Source organism: Galleria mellonella, unplaced genomic scaffold (genome assembly GCF_026898425.1).
Source record: "Galleria mellonella isolate WM207_F2 unplaced genomic scaffold, CSIRO_AGI_GalMel_v1 utg121, whole genome shotgun sequence".
NCBI lineage: Eukaryota > Metazoa > Arthropoda > Insecta > Lepidoptera > Pyralidae > Galleria > Galleria mellonella.
This window is the reverse complement of record NW_026441983.1, coordinates 3,416,833-3,434,833: the sequence shown is the minus strand read 5'-3', so window position 1 is coordinate 3,434,833 and position 18,001 is coordinate 3,416,833. Positions and strand designations below refer to the sequence as shown.

At 32.0% G+C, this 18,001-nt stretch overlaps 2 protein-coding genes across 7 annotated transcripts in view; one reads left to right on the top strand and one right to left on the bottom strand.

The window, feature by feature from the left end:
- The first annotated feature begins 151 nt into the window (after positions 1 to 151).
- LOC113510046 (phospholipid scramblase 2-like) lies at positions 152 to 10,484 on the top strand. Of its 2 annotated transcripts, XM_026893464.3 has the most exons (6): positions 152 to 227; positions 3,245 to 3,448; positions 4,682 to 4,911; positions 6,890 to 7,102; positions 7,886 to 8,050; positions 8,722 to 10,484. In XM_026893464.3, exons 2-6 carry the CDS (start codon positions 3,256 to 3,258, stop codon positions 8,806 to 8,808), a joined length of 888 nt encoding a protein of 295 aa, XP_026749265.1. In that variant the 5' UTR covers positions 152 to 227; positions 3,245 to 3,255; the 3' UTR covers positions 8,809 to 10,484. The 2 variants fall into 2 exon arrangements, with proteins under 2 accessions (XP_026749265.1, XP_031766463.1); XM_031910603.2 differs by lacking the exon at positions 8,722 to 10,484 and having other exon boundaries at positions 7,899 to 8,035.
- A 1,769-nt stretch (positions 10,485 to 12,253) lies between these two features.
- LOC113510121 (uncharacterized) overlaps positions 12,254 to 18,001 on the bottom strand; it is a 109,186-nt gene continuing 103,438 nt past the window's right edge. For all 5 annotated transcript variants that reach the window (XM_052898162.1, XM_052898169.1, XM_026893541.3 and 2 more), the window contains one exon: positions 12,254 to 17,385. In XM_052898162.1, coding sequence (XP_052754122.1) covers positions 17,193 to 17,385 — 193 coding nt within the window. In that variant the 3' untranslated portion in view covers positions 12,254 to 17,192. The remainder of the gene's footprint in view (positions 17,386 to 18,001) is intronic.

The following is an 18,001-nucleotide window of genomic DNA, read 5'->3' as shown; positions in this document are numbered from 1 at the left end:
TATATATATATATATATATATATATATATATATATATATATATAAAAAGGCAATATTATTTATTAAATAAATCTTTATTAATGTTAGGTATTTTATATTTTTCCTCTTTATATCTAATAGGTATCTGTATTAATATATATATAAAGTGGTGGTTAAATTAATTTTATTGCTAAAATAAATTTTTAGTTGCGAGTCTACAGTTTTATAAATCACGCCCTTTTTTGAGGGTAAGTGTTTAAATGGATATTTTGAAATATTTACTATTGTACTTTAATACATTTTTTTTCCGTCGTGAAATATCAAACAAGCTGACGGCTCGCCTGGTAGTAAGTGGTAACCGTCGCCAATAGACATGAATATTGAATAACATATTGTGATACTTCCATATTATAAAGTACATATAGGTTGGTAAAGTAAAACAGAGAAAATATAGTAGTATGTAACAGCGAGATAGACAGTAAGTGCTTTATATTATTCTCAATTTCGTGTATAATATAGTATATGTCATATATGTGTAAGTATATTTGTTATTCATATATATTTATTCGTTTATATATATGTAATTTTAGTATGTATGTATATCAATAATTACTAGTACCACATTCGAGTATTCTGACACTTCCCTATGGTTGACTGGGAGAGAATGCTTTTAGCATTAAGTCCGCCATGTACACATATACTCGTATGTACTAATGAATAAATAAATAAATAGACAAGTAAATTAAAAAAAAAATGAATTAATACAATAATAATCGTCATCATATCAGCCCTTAACCATTTATTGCTAAACATGCTTCTCCCCATGGGGGGTTTTGCCAAATAAATTAAATATTGGTCTTATTCAATCTATATTGCCATAAAATAGGTTACCCCCTTCCTTTCCCGTTAGTGTCGTAAGAGGCAACTAAGGGACGACGGGGAATGGGCAGCAGCGTCCCTTTCAAAACATTTCCAAAGCCAATCCGCTTGCCAAACGTGGCAACTACTGGTATAACCCTTTTAGATGGGGGGGAAAGGGATTGTTAGTAATGGAGACTGAGAATCCTATTGCTAGCAATATACCCAGCCAGGTCGACCTTCAGGCGGTTCTCCCTGGAAACTATCATGATTAATTCCTGATGAATTCATCATGATGGGCTAACTGGCCTGTTTTCATTCTCATCTATCACCCTTCATTGGTGCTCCGCCAGCATGTCCCGTTAGCGCAGACGGGGTTACCATACCATTTTTACCCATAAAAAAACCCCTTTAGATGATAGGCTTGTATCCAGTAATGGACAGTTAAAAGCTGATACGATGATGATGGTCAGTAAAAAAATGTTTGCTGCAACTAGTGCCCTGAATAGGTTACGTAATTTCCTCCCAGTTACCACCAAAATTTCGCCCTCACACTTGTTACTCCTGTCCATTCTTGATTATGCCGATTCATGTTATTTAGACCTCACCGAAGAGCAATTAAACAAGCTTGAGCGTCTTCAAAATTTATATATCCGCTTCATATTTGGTCTTCGCAAATATGATCACATTTCTCAATTTCGTACTCGACTCAAGACTTTCCTCCGGTGTGAAGTACCGTCGTGCTCTGAACTCCGAGTATTTTTTTTTTTGATGGGTGAAAATGGTATGGTAACCCCGCCTGCGCTAACGGGTTATGCTGGCGGAGCACCAGTGAAGGGTGATAGATGAGAATGAAAACAGGTCAGTTAGCCCATCATGATGAATTCATCAGGAATTAACCATGATAGTTGCCAGGGGGAACCGCGAGGAGGTCGACTTGGTTGGGTATATTGCTAGCAATGGGATTCTCAGTTTCCATTACTAACAATCCCTTTCCCCCCAAACTCCGAGTATTTTGGATGCTGTTCTAGCCACACTCTCAATGTAATCCCTGTAGTTAAGATCGAGACGCAGGCATACTCCTAGTAAAACGAGCTTTAAGGTTACTGCTGTTAAAATAATCAACTTGTCAAGAGAAAAACTCACCGTAAAAGAATATTAGAAGTGAATGTTACCAGTTTTAGTGTAATTCACTATATTTAACTAAATAAAGTGACGTGTACATGATTGCTTAAATTTACATACATTTTAGATTATATTTCTTTTAACATTGTATTACATTGATAATACATCGGTAACTATTCACACACCTATTTATTTATCGTTGGAGTCAGAACAGTTTCAATATTAAGGCTTATTGTGCGTTTTAAACCCTAGGTTTGCTGACTTTAAATACTTTATTTTAGGAAACTAAGTCTAACATCGAATCTACTATTGAGTGAGTGATATAATTACATGGTATATTAACTAATTATTTCAGTTACTTACCTATGTTTAATTTGAAATTAAATTTATTTCTATGACCTTTTTATTTTCTAATTGTTAACGAGACTTATAAATACTTACCTAATTATATGTATCAATCTCATAATTTCTACTTTTCGTATTGTTTTTGTATTCATATTGTTTGTGTACTGAATCTTTATTGATCAGAACAAAATTGCTTGTTTGTTTCAACTTCAAAGCACGGATGTTATTTTATAATATACCTATAGATTATTGTATATTAATTAATTTTTTTTTAATATAAATTGAAGACGTTCCAAATTAATGCATTCATTCAAATGCCTATCTACATAATAGTTACCATAAATCTTATTATTATTGTTATATCAGTCGGTAACTGTCCACTGCTGAACATAGGCCTTCCCTATAAAGAGTGTTTTTGAAGAAAAAGAAGTGGTGCATTTATTATGTGCCTTCGTAGATTCATTGCTAGAGGTGATATGCCAAATACTATATACTGTGACGATGGTAAAAATTTTGTACGCACTAGTAACGAGCTAAACAGATTATTACAAAACTAGTAAACACTCAGTAAATTTACGGGCAGTGAAGGTATTACATTTACCGGCTTGAGTTTTTTTTTAAATGCGTGATAATAGTATGGTAACTTCGCCTGCGCCATCGGCATACGCCGGCAGGGCACCAGCGAGCAATGATAGGTGAGAATGAAAAAGCAGGTCAGTTAGCCCATCGTTTTGAATACACCTGGAATTTAGCACGATGGTTTCGAGGAGGAACCGCGTCTCCACGACATAACAATCCCTTCACCCACGACAACCACTTACCATCAGGTGGGCCGTATGCTTGTTTACCACTTCAGTGGTATAAAAAATATATAAATACTCCGTATATGGTGAGTTTATACTGGATTAAAGTGATAGCTATGTGCATGATTTTTCAGTCGCAGATAAAATGTTTCTACAGCCGTCTACAAAGGGTGGTCATGCTGAAAACAACTTGTCCCTATGTAAGCCATCGAGTAATGGCAACGCTGGCGTATCAGAAAAAGAGTCCAGTACACCTGCTGAAGAGACGGTTGTCGTTCAAACTACATCTGCAGTGGATTACCAGCTAGAAATAACACCTGCGATTCATCCGCAGAAAGGTATTTTAAGACATTTATTAATAATAACATTTTAACTAGATTTTTACCTGCTGCAGAACAGAACAGAACAGAACAGAAATTATATTAACATCGAAACATTCAAATACTATTACCATTACTTGATTACAAATAAATATTAAATATTATACAATACAATTAATAAGACAAAGAATAATTATAACCAAATTAAAATAAAATAAACATAATTTCGCTTACATGTATTATTAATTATTAATTTAATGAGTTTTAAGATTTAAGTATTCATTTAAATTATAAAAAAACAGAAGAGAATTAATCTTCATTTAAATAGAATCTTGTAAACGATTTCTCTTTTAAATCGTCAATTTTTTTAATATTTTACTATTGGGTTTAGGATGTTGTTGTCTGCTGAGTAGAACCTGTAAGAAACTCAACAGATACTCTTTTCAAATTACCATGTAAAAGATATGTTTGCATTTGTATGGGTACTGTAACTATAATTGAAATTAAGTTCTATTCATATGTATTATTGGATGGAAAATAAATAAGGTAACATGAGCAGATCAGCGGGTCTGCCATGATATGAAATTCCGAAATTTCGGACTCAATTTCGTGTTTTTGTTTATACCAAAATCGGATCAATAAATGGAGTTTAACATTTCGCTCGTCATACATCCTATAATAAAAGTCCAAGGGAACAATATTTTAATATTTCCAAACGGCATGTATTATGTAATTTTAACATTAAATTTGTGTTACGTTTGGCTTCGATATTTCGGAAAACATTTCATGGTAGGCCCTCAGTACCCACAAGCAGCACCCGTTCACGTGTATCCACCATACTCGAGTCAGCCATCAACGACCCGGTAGTATGAAAAACTATAAAATAGGCTAGTTCTAGATGCCATGTTAAGAAAAAACATATACTAATAGTTAATTTTAAACTAATAAATAAAGAATAACGCATGGGGGGTGTCATGAGCAAAACAGTATACTCTGTTATGTCCTTGGTACTGCTCATGTCTATAGGCGATGATTATCACTTTCCGTCAGCTTGTTTGCCATAAAAAAAAAAAACACCGTTGTTGTTGTTAATATTTTACTGAACTAGGTGTTCTCTTACTGAAGTTCATATCACTGGTTATTTGTTTACTTTTATTTTGTTTAATTCCACTACCACCAGTATGTGTGTGACTGCCAACATTCGAAGATTGTCTTAATTTAATTTCTTTCTTTCTTTCTTCACAATTATAGAATTTAGCGGCGACTGTCCACTGTCTACTGTTAACGAGCTAATCGTGAAAAAGAAATGTAATCTTATTAAATGTATTACGGGATATATCACACATAATAAATATGAAATTATGGACGGCGACAAGGTCAAAATGTACACCGCGGTCGAAAGCGGAGACTGTTGCTGGAGGAATTTAATATCGCCGTATCACAGATTTGACATGAAAGTAAAAGATAATAATGAAGAAGTGGTACGTACTTGTATACAGGGTGGAAGGGACAGGTTGCCCAAAACGAAAACAGCCATTTTCCCACTGGAAATGCACTATAGACATATAATAAATTCTTAGCTTTGACGCCGCGCAATGTATTTGAAATTTTACGATCCAAACGACGCGCGATATCTACAAAGTGCTGTCAACGCGCTTCTTCGTTTCGTACGCTTGTAGCGTTGACCTTATACAGCTGAGGGCCTACCATGAAATGTTTTCCGAAATTTCGGAGCCGAACAAAACACAAATTTGATGTTAAAATTACATAATACATGCCATTTGGAAATATTAAAAATGTTAAAATATTGTTCCTTTGGACTTTTATGATAGGATATATGACAAACGAAATGTTAAACTCCATTTATTGGTCCGATTTTGGTATAAACAAAAACACGAAATTGAGTCCGAAATTTCGGAATTTCATTTCATGGTAGACCCGCTGATTTCGCGCGTCGCGGTAGGATTTTAATACGAATATTACATTGCTGCTTTTTGGTATTTCACAGTATTTATAAAATATTTTTATTTCTTTTATATTCTGATATAACATTATAGATAATTGTAATTTTTCGGAAAGAGTTTACACTGGTTTTCAATTCAGAACAATGGTCTGATTTCACTGTTTCAGTTTTTGCCAACCTGCCCCTTAGACCCTGCGGGTCTACCATGAAATGAAATTCCGAAATTTCGGACTCAATTTCGTGTTTTTGCTTATACCAAAATCGGACCAATAAATGGAGTTTAACATTTCGTTCGTCATACATCCTATCATAAAAGTCCAAAGGAACAATATTTTAACATTTTTGATATTTCCAAATGGCATGTATTATGTAATTTTAACATCAAATTTGTGTTTCGTTCGGATCCGAAATTTCGGAAAACATTTCATGGTAGGCCTTCAGTATTATTTTTGTGGGCAACGATGTAAACTATAAATTATAGTTGTGTAACAGATTACGTTCTGAAGAACTGTTCGAAATAATGGCCACAGCCACCTTTTATCATAGCACTGCTCGCTATCGACAGGCTCAGGCTATGGAATGAGCTCCCCTACCGAGGTTTTTCCTAGAGACTATAGTATGGGGTTTGTCAAAAAGGGTGTATTAAGGTTTCTTCAGGGTCGGCGACGCGCACGTGACATCATCTAGTGTTGCAAGCGTTCATAGGTTACAGGAATAGTTTACTATCAGACGGGCTGTATATTTGCCACCGTCGTGGTATAAAAAAAATGTAGTATTCATGTATTATAAATTGTTTTTGCACAGAACGCCAAATAATCATTTTTAAAGGCAATTTTTTATATATTACATTACATTACTTTTTATTATTATTTTCGTAGGATAGTAGTATATTTTTTTTTAATAAATAACATGTTATTCGTTGATAAATTAGATATTTTTTTTTATACAACTTAGAATGGCAAACAAGCTGACGGCCCACCTGATGGAAAGTGGCAACCGTCGCCTATAGACATGAGCAGTACCATGGACATAACAGAGTATACTGTTTCGCCCATGATACCTCCCATGCGTTGCCATTCCTGAGGACTCGGGTGTTATTCCTCTGCACCCAGTAAATTCACGCCATATCCCACCCTTCAAACTATAGCTTTCTATGGGTGAATTTTAAAATTCAGTTAAATAGTTTTTTAGTTTATTCATTATCATTATTATTAGTTTTCTTTTATGTTTGTAAACTGTCACAATATTGTACGCCGCTCTACCCGCTGACATTGATGTTCCTTTCCACTTTGGGTGTTGCTGGAAGAGAACTCTTTTAGAGTTAACTTCTTTTAGACTTCTTTTTATAGTTAAGCTCGCCTTTGTACATTTACTTACCTCTGTCATATTTTTTTATGTATTATCAGAGTGTGATAAATAAAGACAATCATACAAAAACAAAATTTTGTCCCTTTAATATTATTTTAATTTTAGACTTATTAAAAAATTATTTTCAGATAATTCAGTTCCGCCGCCATTACTCCCGCTGTGTACATAAAGTTGAAGTGGTATTAACCTCGTCGCCGGATACTGTCGTCGGTTATGTTGAACAAGAGGGCAAATGTTGCCATAATGGTTTGCTTGTAAAGAACTCAAGCGGTGACATTGTGGCACGGATCATGGAACCTTGCTACCTTTGGCTCAGATTATGCAACGACGTGACGTTTACTGTAAGTATTGATTGCTTATTCTATGCCGGGACCACACGGCCAATTAGGTCAAATTTTGCAAATTAGAACCACTTCGTTAGCTTAAACGTTTCTAATGAATATTTATGATTTAGCTTAAATTTTGTGTATACAAGATAAACACCTTTAGTTTTGGATATAATACAAGGAACTCTCTCTCTGTCTGTCTGTCTCTCTGTCCGACGTGCGTCTGCGTGTCTGTCTGCGTGTCTGTCTGCGTGTCTGTCTGCGTGTCTGTCTGCGTGTCTGTCTGCGTGTCTGTCTGCGTGTCTGTCTGCGTGTCTGTCTGCGTGTCTGTCTGCGTGTCTGTCTGCGTGTCTGTCTGCGTGTCTGTCTGCGTGTCTGTCTGCGTGTCTGTCTGTGTGTCTGTCTGTGTGTGCGTGCGTGCGTGCGTGCGTGCGTGAGTGTGACCGTGCGTACGTGCGTATGTGTGTGTGTGTGTTATATAGTCAATAGTCAGTATTAAATGTTGGTAGTAGCATACTAGTGGTAGAGGATTAAAACAATACTAAACAGCTAATTAGTGTTACGGATATCCGCAATGTAACATTTAATTCCGTAAAATATAACAAATACAAATTTTAATATATTTTTTATTGTCAGATGTTATTCCTCTGGACCCAGTAAATTCATGCCATATCCCTCCCTTCAAACCGAAACACAGCCATGCAAACACAACTGCTTCACGGTAGAAACACGAATGGTTACAAATGTTTAGAAGTACCCAATATATAGATATCGGATATTACCCGTTTCTAATTACAGGTTTACTCAGCAGATGGTGAGACGGAGGTTGGAAAAATAAAAAAAACATGTTGGGCCAAATTATGTTCAGAAAGGCTCAGAACTAGTGACCAATACTGTCTTTATTTCCTCGAAAGCTTGGACTTCAAACTAAAAGTCTCGTTACTCGGAGCGTGCATTTTAATTGTAAGTGTTTTGATCAATTTTCTCAATTGACTTCAAAAAAGTAGTCGGTTTGAGAACCGATCTAAATTGTATAAAAAAAAAAAAACGAATTGAGATTCGGTTTTTTTTTATACAACTTAGAATGGCAAAAAAGCTGACGGCCCATTTGATGGAAAGTGGTAACCGTCGCCTATAGACATGAGCAGTACCATGGACATAACAGAGTATACTGTTTCGCCCATGATACCCCCCATGCGTTGCCATTCCTGAGGACTTAGGTGTTATTTCTCATATAGACAGAGCAAGGAGCCTCAAAAACGGGTGAATTTTTTGTGAGTTAGTAGTCAAATAAGCTGACTCTTTTTTTTTAATAAAGTTTTTTATACTACGCACACAATGTATGTTGATGTATCTATGTTTTATTACTTAATAAATAAAATAACTTTTCGCTCATTAAAAAGGTGCAGAATTTAAAGACAAAATAAATATAGAAGTTATAAAGGAATCACTCATAACTATTTTTCACATAAAATTGTATGAAAAAGTTGACGCGCGGTTTTTCGAAGCGTTTTTATGGAAACTCTATCTGTATAATCTAAGGGTGTACAGTACAAATTTACATTTATAAAAAAATTTACAAATTTGTATTTTTTTTCTTGTTTATGGTTTTTACGTTATTTTTTTTTTTACAGGACTACATTTACTTTGAAGACTGTTGTATTAAAGAAAAGAATTGCTGTTGTCAATTGCTATGCGGCAGTTTCATGGATTGTTTTTAGCGATTAAATGTTTATTAGCGCTTAATTTAAATCATACCTGCCTCATTTTGAAGAATTGAGCATAAAAATACGTACAAAATCCAACAAAGTGCCTTTTTACGACACATTGATACTTACTTTTTTAAAAGTAAACAAAGCGCGCCACTTTTTCAGTGTTACAAGTGATTAAAATAGACATTGTCTTTTTTAATCAAGTAATGTTCGCCATTTTTTTTGTACCAAAATTGCTAGGATTGCATTGATTGGTTATTATTTATTTTGAAAGTGTTCCGCTAAAAATCGTAGAATACTTTAGATATTTTACAATTCTATTATTAAAAAGATTGCATTTATTTATCTTTGGTATTTTTTGAAAACTGATTTTTATTCTTTATTGTACACAAACATAATGTTAGAAACAATTCATTTTAAATGTAATGTACAAAGGCGAGATTATCTCTCATAAGAGATTTCTTCCAACATACCTTTTCAAGTGAATTGTTTTGTTATTTAAAAATAAAATGTACGTCATCAAAATCAAATTTTCAGTGACGGCATAATAAGAATATTTATTAAATGACAAACGCTTAAAGTTCTCTAGCAGAGCCTTTTTTAAATAATCAATTAGAAAATTTGAAGATTGTTAATATTGTTTTTAAAAATTGATAACTGTAACAATGTTATAGTTTAGTAGGTATATTAAACTATGAATGCACACAATTGTTTACATTGATTTGTTATGGATTATAGAAACGTGAGTTTCCGAAATTGTTCGCTAGAGGCGCTTCTATCGTTAACAAACGCAATGCATTAGAAATATCAAATTATGTGCTCATGACTATAATCTCTGATAGGATAATGAAAGGTACCATCGACTGTTGCAATTTTGATGTTATCTCCACATAAGGGAAGATGTTGCTAGTAATTAAAATTAATAGTCTTATTGCTAGCTAAATATACCCAATCTGGTCGACTTTTATGCGATCTCACTTACAAACTATTGTGATTAATTAACACGATGTCTCGACTGACTTTAATTTCTCCTCATGTATTGACCCTTGCTGGTATTAATTCCAATATCATGCATTAAAAGGATAAGCCTGTAGTAGAATGTTTGGGTACTGAGCATAGGTCCTTAGTAGGGGCACAGATAATATAACCTGGTATGAGCAAGCTTTCGGTACTATGTTTATTATGACTAAAAGATAAAAAAAATAGTCGAATAATTAAGAATTATGTATCTTGTCATTTTTATATTTATTTTAATATCCGTTTTATATTTTAAGCGTATTAATAATAAACATTGTAATGTATAATTAAATATTAAGGTTTTTTTTTTATATTGTGAAAAAAATAAATTACAATATTACATGTATCACATCTCCATATTTAGAAAAAATAGAATTTCATCGTGCCTCCGATCAAACTGCATATAATTACTCCTTACCATCCACAGGTTTTTTGAAAGAGATCGCTTTTAGCGATAAGGTCGCCCATTGTTTTCTCACTGTGATTATTTCTTGTAATTGTTTATATTTATAATAAGTTTACTATTGTAATCTTTTGGAGGAAACAATAAAGAGTATCTATTTATCTAAATTGTCAAACTTTATAGAAATATGCTGTAATGTAATAATAAAATCTAAATATTCATGTATGTTTTGAATAAATATATATTTCTCAAACATGCTTGGAAATGTGAGCATTATTTTGACAATTTTCTTCGAGATAAATCAAAATTGCCGTACTGATCAGATACATGCGGGCAGCGGCAGGCAAAAGTTGTATGAAAATCCATATCTGTCGTGTTTTGCGGCCAGATAAATTACTATGTAAACTCATATCTGTCCTGTAATTTAAAAATGGAATGACCTTTTACTTCGAAAAATGGCTACCAAGAAGGTAATACAAGGTTTTATTTAAATTACGAATTGGCTTGCAAATAGAAAGCTGTTTATTGAAAAAAAAAACAAAGGAACATTATGGCGCGTGAAAAATTATTATTGTTCGTTATTCGTCATTGAACTTAAAAAATAAAATTATGTTTTTGATTTCCGCGCATTGTTTGAGAAAAGTACTATACAAGCCTTGGCCACAAATAGACATTGATGGACTCACGTATGTGTGGCTCGACTATGCCTCGGTCCACATTTGCATGTTCGTCCATCAATGCCTCAGTTGCTGGCCGCTGCAGTAATGTACTATTACTTGATCATAGACTCAATCGTACTTACAAGGTCTAAACATTATGTAATTTAGTAGGTTTTTTTTTATACAATTTAGAATGACAAACAAGCTGACGGCCCACCTGATGGAAAGTGGCAACCATCGCCTATACACATGAGCAGTACCATAGACATAACAGAGTATACTGTTTCGCCCATGATACCCTCATGCGTTCCCATTCCTGAGGACTCAGATGTTATTCCTCTGTACCCAGTAAATTCACACCATATCCCACCCTTCAAACCGAAACACAGCCATGCAAACACAACTGCTTCACGGTTGAAACACGAATAGGACAGAGGTATCCAAGCAATCAACTTTTGTACAAAGTCTCCCACTGGTGAATAGGTGCATGTTTATTTGTCATTTTATCGTATGTAAAATATATTACTTTAAACAAATTTTATTTTATTTAAACATAAACAAAGTGTCCATTATTATATCGGTTATTATGTAATTACATTATTTTCGATTCGATCGCATTCACGTTTATTTGATAATTTTGTATGGAAATCTGAATTTCCGAAACTATCCGCTAGAGGCGTTGCTAAGTTTCTGATACAAACTTATATAGTGGACGCAAATCCGGCTGAAATTTTTTGGTACAACTCTCAGTAGATGCTCTAAGGCTAAACGCCTTTTTATAGTAAGAAATATTATTATTTATATATTTAATAAATATATAAATAATAATATTATATATAGCCTATTGCAAATTGAATGTTTTTGTGGTAATACCGTGAATGTTACCGTTATCTAATAATAGTGTTTTATTTTTAGCACCCATATCTACATTCGTATACTGAAGAGAGAGAATTAATTATGTACATATTAATTTAAAACTATTGCAATTCTTGATTTAATTTTAGTTATAACTACTCAATAATATATGGCGTTGAACAAATTACTGTAGACGAAACATGCAGCTCTGTAAGAATGAGTCCTGTTTAGCTCAGAAACTCAACAGGACTAACTCATATTTACTCATAGTTATAGTATTATCATTTTCATATTTTGTTAAAAAAAATTGTGCCAGTACACAAATTAATTTATATTCCATATATTACGGTAATTTTTTACCATTAAACAGGTTGTATGCTTATTTGCCAGTATTGCAGTAAAACAAAAAAATATTCTTTCAACTTTTTTGTCAAAAGACGTATAAAAATGACTAAATAAGTCAATTAAGAAGGGACAGTGTATTAAATGTAAGGCCAAAAATTAAGGAAAAAGAAACGAACAATATTTACAAGATTTTTATTTCTCATCTATAAAGACTAAATAAAAAAAAAAAAATCTTAAACAATTTAATAATATTTAAATTTTGTTTTCTACACACGATACATAGACATATATACACACTTCAAACATCTAAGATGGTAGTAACTTTAAGACATTTTTCTAAGAAATTGTTAAATAGTTTATCTTAAATTACTTATTCTATGTATTAACAACTGAAATTGTAAGTAGCATATTGGGCGATTTTTGTCCTGCGCCTAAATTAAAAAAAAAATGTTAGTCTATTACATTATAGGTACAGTTCGATTAAAATATATTGAAATAATGTTACAAAAATACAATAATAATTGATTATACAGGTGTCCCGTAAGTCATTGATCAAACGGATTCTGGCGATAGTGAGAGTCACGCCCCATAAAAAAAAAAACAAAAATTAAGTAAACCAATAGTTACAAAATAGTAAGGTTTTTTTCTGTAAATATTTCTACTGACATGACATATTTTAAATAAATATTTAAAAAAATGTGCATTCCACAGAAATTATTTTTTTGTAAAGGGGAAAACATATAATGTGGCTTTACGGTACAAATGTTTGTTTAGAATTCTCCTACCGTTAGTTTAAAAAAGTGACTTTATTGTAAAACCAGAGGGAGACTTTGTACAAAAGTCGATTGCTTGGGTACCTCTGTCCCATTCGTGTTTCAACCGTAAAGTAGTTGTGTTTGCATGGCTGTGTTTCGGTTTGAAGGAAAGGAAGGATATGGCGTGAATTTACAGGGTACAGAGGAATAACACCTGAGTCCTCAGGAATGGCAACGCGTGGGGAGTATCATGGACGAAACAGTATACTCTGTTATGTCCATGGTACTGCTCATATCTATAGGCGACCTACCATATAGGTTACCACTTTCCATCAGGTGGGCATCAGGTTGTTTGCCATTCTAAGTTGTATAAAAAAAAAAGTGTTGACGACGCGCAAGCGTAATGTAAGTACGTAAACCGTACAGTTTCATGTTTACAGTAAAATAACCTAGTCCACTCGTGTCCTATCGTACGAAAGTTATTAATTTCACTTAATTTGAATTTAAGACATTTTTAGGTTTTAACTTTTATATGGTAGTGTGAATCTAGGATCTTTTTTTATATATTTATATTTATTTACTTAATACAAATTTTATCATTATTCAAGAAACCATAAATAAAACAGTTTGTTTCTTAAAATTAATTTTTTTATTTATGATACAATTAGAACAAGACTTACGTTAAACATCTATACATAGACACGAACTATACATGAATATTGTCAATGAGGAACTTTGATTTATTTTAAATATTTAATATTTATTAATTTTATCTCCATTTGGCACACACCGTTCTTATGTTAAAAAAAAAATGAAGAAAATGTATCTATTTATTTAAACGCATAGAATATATAATAAATTTATTTGACATGAAACCTAACATAAGACACATGTTGTCATGTGCACAGTGTAAGGAACAGACCAGTGGTCCAACGCTTTTATCACATCCCGAATGGTTACATGATAATTCGGGATGCGTTACTCTGTCCAGACGTACGTTGGACAACTGGCAGGAAACTGTTCATTAGACTGTGTGTTTAAAAAAAAAAAGAAATTACTAAAACGTAACTTGTGTATACAATTAAATATTTAATTAGGAAGTATTATTAAAATGTAGATTAAAGTGGAAAACTTAAAAAAAAATCTCACACATTTTAGCCACCCGCACCATAAAAAACATGCTCCATATTTATTTATTTCAGGAAAAAAGTTTATAAACGTAAGCCCATAGACAAACACCTTATAGTATAACATAAGTACATATTAAATTATAGAATACTTATTTTGAATTAGCTGTTTTCCACGACTTTGCTCAAGGAAATCAATAATGTTACAAATTCTATATTTTAAATTAGGATATAAGCATATCCGTGTATCAAATTTCATTAAAATTTGATCAGACGTTAAAGCGAAATTTTGTAACAAAAATAAAAAAAAAAAAAAACTAATCAAGTTAAAATAACAAAATGTTTTTTGATAATTTTTTTTTTTACAAAAATATATTAATAAAAATTAAAATACAATAAAAAACAATTACATATATATATATATATATATATATATATATATGTGTGTGACAAAAAGTATATACCATTATCTTAGAACATTACCTCTTAATATTGATGTTTTTTGGATATATTTATCGCTTTAGGGAAGGCAAAGAGACTAAGTCCATACAGCTATTCTTGTTTGTGTCTTCTTATAATTTCCTTTTGTCTCGTTCTTTAGATATCTTCTGTACTTGAGATTAAGTATTTATATATTGCTTTGTTCATATATGCATTATTTGTTCGATTTTTCATTAACCACTGAACGTAGCGCGGGAATTAGGCTGACGCATATTTTTTTTTAAAAAGTAATCGTGCCATTTATCAGTGTTGCAAGTAATTCGATTTAAAATTTTACAGATTTTTTTTATGAATTTAGAGCATATAATTATCATCAAATGTCATTGTTCGAATTATAATTTAATATTATTTATATTATAATATAAATATACATATTGAATAAAAAAATATACATATGTAACAACCAAAATGGCGGCTGTCGTTAATGATTAATTAATCCAAATATTATATATGAAAAATGAGTTCGTCGTGCTGTACTATGTAGTATTGATGGTCATGGGATCGGCTGCGTCCTTCTTAAAACATCTCCAAAGCCTTACTGCGGTGGCAACTACCGGCAAAACTTTAATAGGAGGCCTACCAATGTTCACCAATAAACAATTATATTGCTACGTCTTAGCTTTTTAACGGCTGAGATAATCTTCATGAAATTTAATACATACCTAATACTTGGGATAGAAAAGGACACAGGCTATTTTTATCTTATTCAAACAAAATCTCGGCTACGGGAACAAAGTCGTGGGTAACGTCTAGTAATTCATTAATGTACTGCAAATTTTCCCCCCAAATTATCATGTTATTCTACCTCCAACCAATCTTATATCCTTTGCTTTTTTTTTGCTAAAGATTGTCTATTATTTACGGGCAAATTTTGATATAGAATCTACAATTTTGGCATTTCGTTTTTTCTCTTTCACGTGTCAACGAAAATCTGTCTTATAAATTACATAAGTCTGCTCCCCATCTAGAAGGGAAAAGATTTAATGATTAAAATTGTTTATTTATTTAATTCTATTCTTATTATACTTATAATTAAGTTCGTATATAATTATGTATTATTTTTGGAGGGAACGTTGATTAAAAAAAAATATATGGTGCGGGTATATCTATTGATTTTTGACCATAGACACTAAATCCTTATTTATAAAAAAAAACTAAAACTTTATTACAAAACTACTCTATTAGAGTGTTTTAACATTTTATTTTAAATTAAGAATATAGGCCGATTGGCAATTTTATGAATATGAGAGTAATTCTATTATTTTTTAATATTATTCAACAATATATTAATACTACACACTTTCTGTAAAATGAAGACATATTTATTGCTTACGTTTAATACTTATTATTAAATTCCATTTTATATTTTATTTATAAATTACTTATAAAATAAATATCAATTTATTAGTTTAATATCTCTTCGTAAATAAATTACTTAAACGGTAACTGTAATTATAAAATGCAATAATAAAATATAATTAACGGAATTAAATACTTAAAATAAAGTTTTAATATATCGATTACAATTGTAAGTATAATTAAAATAATAATTAACGATTACATCGCGAATTCTCGTACACATAGATAAGAAAAGTATTTTTTTTTAAACGGTTAAGAAGTGGTTGAGTTTTTTTTTTTTATAAATTACTACAACTACGCCATAAATATATACATCTATACTAATTATATTATTCACAAAATAAATATCTACTCTTTTGTAATTACGAGCGGGAACTATGTCTATATAAAAGATCTAAGTACAATGATTTTCCTGTTTTTACATTACAACCTCATTTCCAGTAAATCTAGTGATATTCTTCAATATTATATTATTTATTTATTACGATGATTATAATCATCATTTCATTGTATTGAAATGTCATCGAGTATTATACCCGTTATACAGAAACAGACTACTTAATTACAGCAATAATAATCACAAATCACAAATTTTCTTTTTAATTTATTTATACATAATAAGTAAATTTACTATGATACACTTAATTTCACTACGCTAAATGATGTTTTATTTTTCTCATAATGGTGATATTTTAATTAATTTACATTTAATTATTCTGTATCTAACATTTAAAGATTTGGCGGAAGAAATGTCTACACTTCTATATTTTTTTTTCTGCACACAATTGGCAATTTATAATATATTTATTTTGAATCATCGGTATTGATATAATTATATATTCACATAGGAACATTTGTGTTGACTTATCGTCTTAAATAACATTCACTAATTTGCAACATTTCCACTTGACTTACTCTGTAATAATGTTTGATAATTATCAACATATAAGATTTTCGTGTAGAATAGATTGTTTCTTAGGAAAACATTCTTTATGCATTATAATATTTTTTATAGCAAGTAGAATAATTTTATTTGTTGTTCCTTCATCGCTCCGTAAGTAAATATTGATAATCATCATTCCGTAAGTCTATCATCGTTCAGTAAGGTAGAATATCTCTAATGGAAGCTTATACTATGTTAGTGTAACCTTTTTCACATTAGAATAATTTTAATTTGTTCCTTCATCGCTTCGTAAGTAAATGCTTGATAATCATCATTCCATAAGTGTAGTGTCACCGTTTAGTAAGGTAGAATATATCTCACGGTAGCTCATTTAGTGTAATCTTTTGCACATTAGAATGATATTCCTTTGTTCTTTCATCGTTCCGTAAGTAAATGTTGATAATCATCATCCCGTAAGTATGTCATCGTTCAGTAAGGTAGATTGTCTCTAAGGAAAGCCTGCTTCGTGTAACCCTTCCTCATACATTTTCCCCACCAAGATCGTTTCGTGCAAATCTTAACCGGTTTTAGAACGAAACATTTCGTCTGTACGATGTTGAAGAAGAGTTTCCCCACCATGTTGGAAACTGAGGTGTCAGCTAACTTGAGACATGCACGAAACCTGGAAGTAGATAAAAAAAAATTGTCAGAATTTGTTTTGTTTCTTAGCATAATACTAAATAAAAATTTATCATGGCAACACCAAGTTAAATATGGTAGATTATTCGTCATCATCAAATGAGCCTTTAACTATTGATTGTTGAACATAAGCCTCCCCTTTGGGGAGGGAGTTGTTTATTACATAGTATATCGTCATAGTCGTAGAATACTGATGGATCTAACAAATATTACGTATAAAGATCCGTCAGTATTCTACGACTATGACGATATTAGTAATGCGGAATATCAGTCCCATTGCCAAATTTGCTAAATTACTAAATTGTCCAATATACGTATGTGAGAATAGGAATATACCTCCACATCAGAGGGAGACTTTGTACAAAAGTCGATTGCTTGGGTACCTCTGTCGCATTCGTGTTTCTACCGTGAAGCAGTTGTGTTTGCATGGCTGTGTTTCGGTTTGCAGGGTGGGATATGGCGTGAATTTACTGAGTACAGAGGAATAACACCTGAGTCCTCAGGAATGGCAACGCATGGTGGGTATCATGGGCGAAACAGTATACTCTGTTATGTCCACGGTACTGCTCATGTCTATAGGCGACGGTTACCACTTTCCA

Coding starts and splice junctions, on each gene's coding strand:
- LOC113510046 (XM_026893464.3), top strand. CDS start 3,256: ATGTTTCTACAGCCGTCTACAAAGGGTGGTCATGCTGAAAACAACTTG. Junction 7,103..7,885: donor GCAACGACGTGACGTTTACT/GTAAGTATTGAT, acceptor TTCTAATTACAG/GTTTACTCAGCAGATGGTGA. Junction 8,051..8,721: donor TCGGAGCGTGCATTTTAATT/GTAAGTGTTTTG, acceptor TTTTTTTTACAG/GACTACATTTACTTTGAAGA.